Raw genomic sequence first — 13,448 nt, 5'->3', positions numbered from 1 at the left:
TAAATAAATCTCTAGTGTAAAGACAACATAGCTTAGCAAGATGATTAATAATGCTGAAACTCAGCAACCCGCGTTCGTCATATGGGTTTACACAGGATTTTATATCATTTTATACTTAACTTGAACTGCTGAATTATTTAGTTGTGGACCTGTGTCTCTTGTGAATGATGGCTACTCGTGTTTAGTGTCACACATGGCTTTGTGGGTGGAAGTGCTATAATATTTTAGTGTGTGCGTGTTGGGGGTGGGGTGGGGGGGGTCTGCAGTGGCAGCTGTGGAGGAGATAATCCCTGGCCTGGACCTTAGCCTCTTAAATAGAAACTCCTACAACTATTGTGGCTCAATCAGATTAAAAAGACAAAAAAAAATCTTCAGAGAGAGGGAGGGAATGCACATCGTCCACAGAAGTGCACGAGCACAATGCTGGCTCGGCTTGGAACAGAGAGACAGAGCTCAGTCAGACACAATGCTGCGGTTGTCTCCTCTCTGTGTAGTTTAAAAAAACTGCCAGCCAAGCAAATATTTTATTTCTGCTTTTCCTCACGGACTGCCCTTTTTTCAGTTTGGAGAGCCAAGTTCAAATTTCACTCCATGTCAAAGCCAACCATTTTCACTAAACATACTGTATATACTTTTTTAACATACAATTGCTTTCTGTTAGCAGTCACTATTCTAATATCCAGGCTAGAGGTCTTATCTTTTTTTAATAGGTTGAGTTCATTTTATTTATTTTTTTTAAAACTAAAAAAAAAAAAAACACGTCAAGTTGGTTGCCACGGGTAGATGTGTCAGGTTTCAGTTTTGTTGCAATATGTGTATATATGGACTAATCAAATTCAAATCAAATATGCTTATTTACTTTCTGGCGGACGGTTAGATGAGAGGATCCCACTGTCTGTTTGATAAATATGAAGCTGCAGCCAGTTAGCTTAGTTTTGTACAAAAAACATGGGGGAAACAGCTAGTCAGGCACTTGTGGTTGTAATAGTCCAGCAACCCATCATACAACACAAATAAAATAACTTGTTATTTTTACACTTGGGTTTTTGTACGGATTAAACAAACAAGATTTTGTTGGGTATTTTTAATCTGGTTGAAAACTCCCTGACTTTACAGTGTTCCCACGCTTCTGAAACCAAACCTACTGCTTGCTTTAGAAGTAGTGAAAGTGTTTTTTAGTTTTCTGAAGTCAAAGAACGATCCACATATTTCTGAGATGGAGCGGTTTATATACAATGCATGCCATGTCCTGCTTACTGACAACATGCTCTAACAATTTTAGTGTTGATCATAATAGTTACTACATAAAAGCACAAACATTTAGTCTATTTTTAGACTAAACAGAATTTGTTGATACAAATCCCCTAGCGGTTATCATTTTGTAATGCCATTTCAAAAAGCCTTAAAATATTAACATAGTCTGATTGTCCAGATGCACCATTTTGTTGGGTCGGGCTGGAAATGAGCCTTGGATTTTATGTCTGCACCAGTTTATTTTGCCTGGACAAGCTTCTTATTTGTTTGTTTAATGGAGCCTTAGGAGCCATGCTGCTGTTTGCCCTGCTGTCAGAATAATTGAGACACGGTCATCCCACAACAACACAACAGTGTATGTGAACATGTCGGACTACACCAAACACAGGACCCAAAATTGTGTCACTTGGATGTCAGCTGAGTTTTTACTGTGCGCTGTAATATCGCAGGTTTACATCCAGAACGAGGCCTAAAATGTTTTCATTGCACCACAAAATGTAATCTGCAAATATTGAATAATTATAATTCAGATATCTGCATCCGGCAGTGAAACTGAAACATTACATTGGGATACCCCCCAGTACAAACACTGGCTTGTTTTAGAATCGCCTGAAAATTCACTTAAGCATTTTAGCAATTCATATACGCTTAGAGGTACAGTAAATTGCAGCACCTGCTGTGCTCTATTATTAACTTTGCTTGTAGACTGGGTCATTATTTAAAGTTACTCCAGTTCACAAGCACTGGTTGTGTTGTCTGCCAAAGTGACTCCTTCAGCAGTGATAGAATGTGTTTTAGTGAGATATATAACCTATAACATAACGTATGTGCTCTGATTTAGAGATGTATCAACTGAGACCTTTCGTTTGACTTTCCTTGAACATGATGGGCTCAGAAGAGGTGCTTCCTTTTTCTTAGAAAATGTGACGTGCAGTTCTTATTATTTATTATCTAACAGTGTACTTACTTGACAGTATATTAAGAGTAAATCATCCTGTCAAGAAAGTTTGTTTGCTTTCACCCAAGGGAGGTCAGAGTGCAGGGTCAACCCGAACAGCGCTGGTTGAGCTGATAGGGTTTCAAGGGCACTTTAGTGGAGCCGATCCTCCGAATAAGTGGGCTTGAGCCTGGGTCGTCAGGACGAAGCATCGTCTCTCTGACTGCTCTGAACATTTTGTACTCGTACTGAATTTGTTGCTTTTATGTTTGTTTTAAAGTATCTCAGCTACAAGTGCTGGAAGTGCTAGTTTTATTTGTGTTTATACGGGAAGAAGTTTTGTTTCTGCATTCCCGTATATTGAGAGAGTGTGTGTGTGTGTTGTTGACAGAAAGTGAAATGAGGTTATTTGGAGTTCACAGTATCAGTAAAACATGTTAAGGCCCCGACACCCTATGCTGACGTTCAGCTGCTGGGCAGTCATCGGGTGTCTGCAGCCAATAATCTCACTTAGTTGTTGAAATGTGTGCGTTTGGCATGTTGGCACGAGTCTTCCATTACTGACGGCAGTTCAGGTAATCGAGCATGTTCAAACCAGAGAGGCAGTCGGCAAGCAAGATGACTGAATGACTGTTAATGACCCAATTTCTTCTGTGTGCTTTTAAACAAGCGTCATCTTCAGGGGAAAATGTCATGTTGTCCAATAAACTCAGATTATGACTATTAGACCAGCTTAACATCAACATGCTAGCATTACCCTTAGCTATATTTCCACTACATGGTACAGTTCAACTCATCTCTGCACCCTTTAGGTACTTCTGTGGTGTTTTCCACGGCAGATAGTTCTTTGGATAATACCCCCTGAACATAGGTGACCTGGTAGTTCACCTGTACCCAGGTTGAGCAGCCATGGATTCCAGTCTGACCTGTTGCAGAGCGAGTTGAATCGAGCCGTACCATGTGGTGGAAGAGTGGCTAATGTGAGCATCCTAGCATGTAGCTCCTAGCACCGCCTTACAGAACTGCTAGCATTGCTGTAGACTTTTGGTCATGTTATCCTTCGTAAGCAGTAGACCACAAGCTGACACTGCTGGTGCAAATGTGAGCAGAGAAGTGCATGTCGGCAGTCAGCTGGCCGCAGGGCCTCGCAGTGTTGTATCTGTCTGCCTTTGTAGGCACTAGTTCTTAAAGGTCGGTTTGGTGTGTCAACATACAGCCCAGAGGCTAATGCCCTTTGTTTGAGTCTTGGCTCAGACAGCGCCACATTGACTAGCATAAACACACTCAGCCTGTCTGTCTCTCCCCATCGCTCTGTCTCACAGATGTACCCCAATATCTGTAAGTCCAATGTGTTAAATGCACTTATAGACGCACCCTTTTTTTTTAATTTTTTTTTTAGCCTACTTATGTTTTTGGTCCAAGGCCACTCCCTGATCCAGTAATGCTGGTCTTGTGCAGGGTTAGCAGCTGGGGAGGGCCAGTGACAGCTGGCATTCTGCAGGCTCACTGGAGCAAATGGACCCAGGCCACTCACACTACACAGGGCCAATTGGACAGCTGTCTTGGGCGGCGTTAGAGGGAAATTATGAATTTAAGGGGAGAGGAGGAGGGAGGAAAAGAAACTAAATTGTGATTTTAGAAAATAAAGGGACTGAGGAAAAATGAGTCTAATATGCATCGAAGATTGTCAACAGTGGTTTCTGTCTGATGCCCTCTCACTCCAGTGAATCTGCATTAAGGAAAGGCACGCAGCCTGCCTTAGCCAGAAACGCTTTCTTCCTAAGAATTATTCAGATGAGTTGTGATCAAAGACACTGAAAGGAATGGCTTTTAACAAACTTCTTCAGTACAGGATTGTGTCTGGATGTGAGGGGGGAGATTAATGCATGCCCCGCTTTACTTTAAGCTCCTCAAAGAATCAAACAAGTGACAGCTTGGTTTGTGACATGTGCATCTCATCATTTCCTGTTGCTTTTCAGGCTTTATAGCCTGCTGGTCTGCGGTGGCCATCAAGTAGACTGAGATTAGGAAATAGGCTTTGTCTGCTTTTTGCAACATTATTCAGAAGAAGGCTGCATGACTCAATGTTGTTGCTTAGTATTCCTCGGAAATTGATACACGTGTAGATGTTGCTGGAATTTCACATAATGCGTATAAGAATATTGTGGACTGCTTTTCCTCATTAATGGAGTAGCTCACATTCTTGTTGTTTTTGTTTTTAAAACAAAAACAGACAGAAGAAATGAAAAAATGATTAGAAGTTTTAGTAGAAATGAATACTCCAGTGTTAAAATAAGATAATCCACATATGAGTGGCATGACATTTGCCATTTCACTTGCGAGGGACATTTTACTACTATGGAAGGGGAAAATATCTTGTTCAGTTATGAATGAAAGTTATGTTTAAAAAAAAAAAGCTCATGGGCGCCTTTTTTACATAAATAATCAGCTGCTGCAGCGTGAAGGTTATTTTCTTTCCGTACCACACACCTCTCGATAGCTTTCCCACTCAGAGACAAAGAAGCACATACTGAGTTGGACACACATGGATGCACCACCAGCCCAACACACACCTGCACTGTAGTCATACTTTGTCAGAGCAGCTGTCTGTGTCACTGAGGTGTACTGCTGAGCGAGTCTCTAAAAGGTCACAGGCAGACACATTGTTAGACGCTAGCGTTTTAAATGACATTTGTTTGATTGTATTTGCCTCCTCTCCTCCTCCTGTTAGTTTTGTAGTTTCCTAATATTTACAAAGCAATTCTCTATCATACAGTGCATGCACCTCCTGAAGTCACAGGAAATTAAATGAAATGGCTTCAAGCTAAATTTAGGATGTTGGTTGTTTTCCATTGTTGACTTCTGTATGTGGCACTAACCTGAACAACTCTTTCTTTCTGTCAACACTAGGTATTAAATGAAGAGTGTGATCAGAACTGGTACAAGGCAGAGCTAAATGGAAAAGACGGCTTCATCCCCAAGAATTACATAGAGATGAAAGCCCATCCGTAAGTATTATGCATACCTGTTTCTCTAATGTTTTCTTTCGTCTACTGTTGGGACCAGTCCACTTTCACAGTGATATCCAGCAGTCCCCATATTTAAATTGCCTCCCAGAATTCTACGTGTTAGACGCACAGGCGGAGCTTGAGCTGGACCATGAACCCGTTGTAACGCGACATGAGAGAGTCTGCATCTGAGTGAGCTAGTAACAGTTGGCTAACTCAACATTTCCTCAGACAGTAGGGCAGCTCCAGCTCAAATGCTGCAGCCAGAGCACTCACTGGGGCAACAAACACTGAACATATGACTCCAATTTAGATCACTTCACTGGCTCCCGGTAAAATACGGAATATTTCAAAATATTGCTCACTGTTTATGAATCACTTAATGGCCTACAGCCTAAATACGTCTGTGTCCGGCTCACGGATTACAAACCTCAGACATGGCCTCCTAACAACACCTTTGTTATGGGAGCACTCTCTGGAGCAAACTGCCCGATAATATCACATGTACCTCGATTGTGTTGTGCTTTAGACCTAGCTGTTCTCTCAGGCCTATGGCTAGCTAGGGCCATCTGTCTACCTGTCTGTCTCTCTTTCTCTCGCTTTCTCACTTTTTGCGCATGTGTGGGTCTGCATGTTTAGGTCAGTGGGTGGGCAGGGGATGAATTACTTTAGAATGTATTTGTGTTTTCTTTTCTTTTCTTCATACTGCATGTGTGTGAAGCACATTGAGATTCAGTTAAATTCAACCATATATTTTAGTCTCAAAACCGCAATTTGTGTGTAAAGCCAACGTTACGAGGGGTGGAGGCTGTGCTGCATCGTACAAATCTACCAATTTAATTAAGCATCTACTAAAGGTATGGTATTGGCAGATATCCAAATTCAAGTATCAGAATCAGATTGGAACTGGGAAAAGTGGATTAGTGCATCTCTGCTTCTCCTGAAAGGTTAATTTGTTAACATATTGCTCAGGTTGGGCAGGCTCGAACTAAAACTCCTATGAGACTTGATTGCATGTCATGCTTTGGTCAAGTGTGTGTGGTGTGTGTATGAGTTAATGTGTGTTGAAGCACTTGAGCGAACGCCTGGCAGGATCCTTGGAGGACGTTACCTCTGGACCTGCATTCAATGCCAGATTAGCTCTCTTTATTAATGTGCTTGAGGCCTCTTACGCTTAATTGAATATTGACCTTATTGCATCATTGCTGTTGTTGCAGATGTTAGATGTACCCTTTTGTTGTGTGGGATTTGTATTGGTAGGAACAATACTCAAATGTTTCCGGTCTTTATTATGGTTGAGGTGAATCCATATTTAGCTGTGCCTCATAGATCTGTTTAAACTGAACTTCTCATAATCTCAAATCTTTTCTGCACAATAATATGCATACACAAAGGTAGCATGCACCATAAAATATAGCGTAACATTTATTAAAACATCCTCTTGGTTGACCGAAGCACTGAAACGAAATAGTAATATCATCGTCTCATTACTAAAAAATGCTGTCATTATTCTTAACTAACATCATTCTTTTTATTCAGCCTCTGTTCATTGTCCAAACATGTCAATACAAAATGGTCAGACTCGACTCTTTATGAAGATAAGTATTGATTAGCACCTTTTAAAGACTGTAAGTGTGAACTTTTCTGTTAAAATTGTTAATGGAATGAATTAGACCGTGAGACTAAATGATGATGTTGGAATATTTATACGTTAGCATATACCCCACCCCACCCTGTCTTCAGACTCCATGAGAGATTTGTGCAAACAGTTTTCACTGCCTGTAATTTAAGCATGTGGATTTTTACCCCTCAACTGATCATTACTTTATTATTACTTTCTCATCAGGGGTTTAAGAATACATTTACTGGCTGCCACTCATCTCGACCACATAAAAGAGAGCACAAAGGCTGTGCCATTTAGCAAGCTGCATGTGCAGGATCTGACATTTCTCCCCATAAAGGATCTGACCTGGTTATTGGGTGGTGAAGTAGGGAATTGTATTACAAATTCTTTATTCCACAGCAGGGTAACGGCCTATGAATTCAAACTAATTACTTTTAAAATACATTTTAAATGTGGCTAAATCTATTCCTATTGAGGTACATAATAAGGTCATTGAAAACCTGGACAAAGACAACAATATGGGGACAGTCAGCCTGGTCAAGGCTCATGTCATAGCCCTTTGCATTAAAAAACAAACAAAAACCCCACCCAACCCCCCCTGAAGCTCCTCTCCTCAGATGTTGTTGTGAATCCACTATAATTTGTGTCACACTTGTCTTGAGTAGAAGAACATGGTGAGCTACACTGTGATCCAATACAGTGCAACCTGTGGGAATTAGATTTTAGTGGAATGGTTTCTGTTAGAGCTGCAGCCAACTACTAATTAAATCAACAACTATTTTGATAATTGATAAATCGTCAGACTGATAATCAATGAGAACAATCGTTGAAGTTGAAGCTCTAGTAGCCCTAGAATTTAGATGTACTGTAAAAAAAAAAAAAGAAAAAGAAGAAAACCACCCAGAACAGTAATGGACTAGAAACAGTGGTAACAGGGCAATGAAGTGGCTGGAATTTGCCTTTGTCTCCCATTGTGGTGACATTGTGGTGACAATGGAGTGCCATGCGAAAGCGCCAGTCACCCACACAGCTCAACAGACGTGCACACACAGCTGCACTATACAGCAGAGCACAATAGAGTATGGCTCCTTTCAGCTTGTACACTTCTTTTCCCCTGCCCAACAGTAATTGTGTTTTTGTGGCTCATGCTTAGATTTGTGTGAAGGTCTATTAAGAATACGAGTGGTTGAAGCAACATGAATACTCTGGAGCATCCCGCTCACAGTTGTGGAGGTGGAGGTGTGTATGTTGCTGATAGTACTGCCAGTCGTTCTCCTCCCCCTATCGTTTCCTTGGCTCCATTAATTGCTCTGCTATCACTTTTATCAAACAGGAAAAGGGACTCTGTGTGCAGGCTTGCTCTGCTGCCAAGCACAGATACAAAGCAGATCAAGAGTTGGCCATTTCATTATTGATTTTCACCTACGTGTAAAGGAGCCAAGATGTCATCTTTTGGCTGACTACTTTTTAATTATTTACACAAGTAAAGAGCTTTTCACTGGCTAGGTCTGCCATTTGTCTCTCCCTCTCTCCATCCATCTTTATTGCTCTTCACTTAGTCCCTCTGTCAGGGCTTTCTCACAGTGACACATTGGTAGCATATATGCAACCAAAAATAAACGTATGCCACTTGGAGGTCCGCTGTGTAACATTCAGGAGATCTGTTGGCAGAAATTGAATATTCATAGGTATGTTTTCATTAGATTTATAATCACCTGAAAATACAAATCATTGTGTTTTTGTTACCTTAGAATGAGCCCTTTATAATTACAGATTTCTATTTCTACAATGGACCAGAATGGACCAACCCCAACCCCGGCGGTTTTTGCTGCCACTGTAGTTGCTCCTTGGTGCTTAGAAGGGGAGGGTGAAGCGAGGGAGTTGCGTCCTGCAATTACACTGCTAGACGCCACTAAACCCTATATACTGGACCTTTTTTTTTTTTTAAAGTGACTGAAATCTTGCCAACTCTAAATCTCAAATTGTATCTGTAATTTGCACTCCTTTTTTTTATGTAGAGACTTTGAAATACAGACTCTTGTGCACATTAGGACATTTTACGGAACAAAACATTTTGTGTGTTGACTTTGCCACTGTAATTAGATAATAATTAACTACTTCCTGGTGTAGGGATGAACAGTGCAGTTTCATGGCCAGTGCTTGTGTAATTATTTTCCTTCCTTCATGGTATGAACATACAGTACTTTTTCTCTTTGGCCCAAAGACCACTCAGAGTGCATTCAGAATTAGATGTAGTTTTTCATTGACTGTCACCATTGGACAGCTTGGTGGTGAACACCACTGTCCCCACACTATTCCACATCAGTTCAAATTTGTCAGCCAGCAGCAGGTGTGAAGTTTGTGTGATGTTTGCACACCCTCACCCTATCCTCTGCAAGGCTGTGGACAGACAGAGGAAACTGTAGGTTAGCTGCACTAAATTTCTCCTAAGTGTGAATTTGAATGTATGTGTGTGTTAGCTCTGTGGTAGACCAACAAAGTCAGGTGTACACCAAAAATGGAGTGTCATCGCACTGCCTCAACGCTGCTCTGCATTATTACAAAGTGAGCGTCTTTTGCAGTTTGGGGTCCGCTTACTCAGTGCTTACTTGTGCCTGTTTTCTATCTCCTCCAGGTGGTTCTTCGGGAAGATTCCCCGGGCCAAAGCAGAGGAGATGCTAAACAAACAGAGGCACGATGGGGCCTTCCTCATCAGAGAGAGCGAGAGTGCACCAGGAGACTTCTCCCTCTCTGTGAAGTAAGTAGCACCGCACCAACATCCTGCTCAGAGAAAAATCATGATTCACACTCACACTGTTTTCTATAAATACAATTTGACATTATCTTTACATCAGTGTTACAGTTTCCCACAACTGATCAGGTTCATAAGTTTCCATACTTGGTGTGTCTGAGTCATCAACACAGCTTCTTCCTTATTTTTGTCAAGTCTCAGTGCTGCCCTCTGGTGACCAGGGTGTGCCGGTTGTGATCATTTGTTTTGTGCGTTGGACGTCAGCCCTATGAGTACTTACTGTTTTAGCTGACATATACAGAGCTCATTTCCTCTTATCTGTCTCTCTCCATTCTGACCTTCCCAAAAGACACAGTTCAACTCGGTTCATGGCAGGTTACATGTAAAGTTGATGCCAAGATATGGATCTTAATTACTGTCTGGACCGTCCTGATTCCACTTAGTCAGCCTGTATTGAATGTCAGTCTGTTGTTGGCATGGCTGATTCATTTGACTAACACTTACCAGATTGTCACAGACACACCTAATGCATTTGATAAGTGAGGTTAATGTCCGAGTGTTCTACATCCTCATAGTTTTCCGCTCTGTGACCTTGCAGGTTTGGAAATGACGTCCAACACTTCAAGGTTCTTCGTGATGGGGCTGGAAAGTATTTCCTATGGGTGGTGAAGTTTAACTCCCTCAACGAGCTGGTAGACTACCACCGCTCCACCTCAGTCTCTCGCAATCAGCAAATCTTCCTGCGAGACATAGAGCAAGTCCCCCAGGTAAGAACTCAGGCCCTGGGAGAGAACACACTCAGGGATCTAGGCTTGAAATGGTGGCAGAAAGAACGGTAAAAATGGCAATATAGTCCCTCTCATTATAGTTGAATGATATGGTATATAAACCATATTGATGTGTTTAATTTAAGGATTTAATTCAATCAAACTTACTGGCACCATTCATGCTCAGATAGTGATCCTAATCTAGATCACTTGTGGGAAAGGTAAGTTCTTGCAGAATCAGAGAGAGCAATGCTGGTCGTCAGCATAACCACATATGAACAAACTGCAGAAATGCTCTTTGCAGAAATGGTTTGGGAGGGTCTGGAAAGCTGCAGAGTGTAGCTAGTTACCACTATGTGTTCAAGAACAGTAAAAGTGAATTATGGTCACAGAGAAACAGAATAAAAATCCCCTCGAAGCTGTATGTGTTTAAAATACTGATGCGGCGTTAAAGCCAGCTGCATAAGTGATCCCAACTGATTTATGAATGCACTGAATGCATTGATTTAAAAGACAGGATTGAGTCATCACATCCTCACTTACATTATTAAGTAACTTAACAACCTGTTCTGCTTTCTAAAATTTGCTCTAAAGTACTTTACATAAAAGTACAACATGCTATATGGCTTCCTTCGTTTGCATGTGGCTGTGGCTTTGTGGGTTAGGTTGGGAAGATGATGCGTAACAACATCTGTATTATGGTGAGAATTCATTTGAATGTACAAAACACCTTTGAGAAAGATCATTCAAAATCCTGCCCCGCAGCTAGCTGGCTTAACAATAAACATGCTCCTGTTGTTTTTCTATTTACTTAATTACAAACACCAATTAGGAAAAACAGGATGGCTAAACAGGTGAATATAGATGTGCTGTATTGTATTTCTGACGCAGTGAGAATCCTTTATTACCCCAACTCCGTATCAATAAACAAAATCACAGTATTTTCTGAGTGACGGTGATTTCAACACTGTGGGCCAGTAGGCTGATGGTCGTGGTAATGACGTCTTTGGCATTAATCTCATTCATAGTTTCACCCAGAATAAACAAATTATTCGTCAGTCAGTGCAAAAATGTATAAAATATCTCCCGACCGGTCAGTGGCACAATGCTATTATTTTGTAGCCTTTAACCTTATCAGCTGTATATTATCAGTGTTATTAGGTTATCATAGATTTCTGCATTCTGGCGTAAGTAAGAAGGCTGTTGAGGCAAGTCACTGTGTGTGTTAGGTTTCCATAAAAAACATATTTTAAGTTCACTATTCACCATTGCCAGTTAAAATTCTCTGATTGCAATGAACGTTTACAGTATAATCAGACCCTGTGGCACAGGTGTTTGCTTACAGTTCTAAGTTAGTGCGCCGGTACTAAACATTAGGTAAAGACAGCATCAGTGAGGGTTAGCTTAAGAGCCTGGAGCGAGTAGCATTTATGTTACCTATAAAATACACATAATAGCTTCTCAGTGAGAGCCATGCAGATTTAATTTTAGTGTGTGTGTGATATTTGCATGAGGAAGTTGGCTACAGTGAAGCTATTAGCCTACAGGTCTGAAGGGACAGCTGCGGGGCAACAAAGAGAGGAAGTATGACCAAAATCACACAGAAAATAAAAGATCTGAGAAGTGTCAGGTAAGACACAGGGAGAGAAAAGCAGTGATAACGAGGAAATGTGTCTGCACCAACCGTGTAATCCCAGTGTCACGCTGGAGTATTCCCAGTGGAGAACTGGTGACATGGAAGGAAGTTAGTGTGAATTGGTAAACATTTTTTTGGCCATCCTGAGGCATAGGGTCAGAAATTGGTGTGAATGTTTCATAGTTGCTGTTTTTATTCACATTGCGCCCCCCTTTTTCTCTCTTCTGATTGTACAGCATCCCACATATGTGCAGGCGCTCTTCGACTTTGACCCCCAGGAGGAAGGGGAGCTGGGTTTCCGACGCGGCGACTTCATCCAGGTCCTGGACAACTCTGACCCCAACTGGTGGAAAGGAGGCTGCCACGGCCAAACGGGCATGTTCCCCCGCAACTATGTCACGCCTGTCAATCGGAACATGTAAACAGTCAGACCATGTATACAACAACAACAACAACAACAACAACAAACCACCACCACAACAGCAACCATCACCACAACAGCAAACATCACCATAATCATCATCATCGTTCTTGATCTCATCAGTCCCCATCCAACCCCCCAACCACCCCTCCACCCTTCTTCGCCATCCCACAATAACAGGAGCAGACAGGAAGAACGCGAACAACCGAAAGAGAGAGAGAGAGAGAAAGAGAGAGATAAAACAGGAGTAGTGCTGTCGTAGGCGTCGCTGTGTGGGTGGCAGCTGAGAAAAATCAACTTTAACTTGCGCTGAGAATGTTCACCTCCCCAGTGAACGCCTCGGTCAGGATTGAACTGTCTTTGAGGGAAATCTAAATGCAGAGAAACTTAAGAGTAGTGCACCAACCGTGAAGATAACCAAATGATTCAACCGCTCCCACAGCTGCTTCTGTCTTCTCCTTAACTTCTTAACATTCTGCCTTTCTTTTGTTTTTTGTTTTTTTGTTTTTGTTTTGCCGCATGTTGTTTTAATCACCCAAATGAAATGCCTACCGATAAATCCTAACTCTGTTTTAAAGAAAAACAATTAAAAATATAAAAAAGAAGAAATGGTTTTAAAAATGTACAAAAAAGAAGAGAGGGCAAGAAAAAAAAAGATGCAATCTACAGTACAGCAAGTTTCCATGTCTGAGATCATTGGCACGTGAGCATTGTACATCAGCCATTGGCTGTATAAATAAATCAACTATAGAGAGAATCCATTTTTTAAGAATATATATTATATATTTGTATGTGTTTTGTCTGTTTTACCTCTCATCACAAATTGTATTTTTTTCCATTTGTAAATTATGTTCAATCTTTTGTTAGTCTGGATAAGACCTGGTAGCTCTAGAATGTGCTGAATTGTCAGTCAAGGTTTGTTTTTGTTTTGTTTTTCCTGAATCTATCTGAGGGCTCTCAGATAACAGCATGATATTTAAGGGGTCATAAATTCCATTCGAAGAGGATTCTCTTGTCTATAACGCACGGAAAGTAAAGTTAGTTCTTTG

The 13,448-nt window shown here is 41.2% G+C and overlaps 1 protein-coding gene across 2 annotated transcripts in view; it reads left to right on the top strand.

The window, feature by feature from the left end:
• Positions 1-12,959, top strand: part of LOC118323001 (growth factor receptor-bound protein 2) — a 28,986-nt gene extending 16,027 nt beyond the window's left edge. Inside the window, exons 3-6 of one of the 2 annotated variants that reach the window (XM_035654902.1) lie at positions 5,102-5,199; positions 9,459-9,581; positions 10,174-10,342; positions 12,206-12,959. In XM_035654902.1, the coding sequence (XP_035510795.1) occupies positions 5,102-5,199; positions 9,459-9,581; positions 10,174-10,342; positions 12,206-12,400 (585 nt within the window). In that variant the 3' untranslated portion in view covers positions 12,401-12,959. The remainder of the gene's footprint in view (positions 1-5,101; positions 5,200-9,458; positions 9,582-10,173; positions 10,343-12,205) is intronic. The other variant, XM_035654903.1, reaches the window with a different exon arrangement.
• Positions 12,960-13,448: the final 489 nt, after the last annotated feature.

The sequence above is a fragment of the Morone saxatilis genome, unplaced genomic scaffold, assembly GCF_004916995.1.
Source record: "Morone saxatilis isolate NCDOM2014 unplaced genomic scaffold, NCSU_SB_2.0 Contig14, whole genome shotgun sequence".
Taxonomy (NCBI): domain Eukaryota; kingdom Metazoa; phylum Chordata; class Actinopteri; family Moronidae; genus Morone; species Morone saxatilis.
The sequence above is the reverse complement of the archived record's forward strand: the minus strand, read 5'-3'. Positions and strand labels throughout refer to the sequence as shown.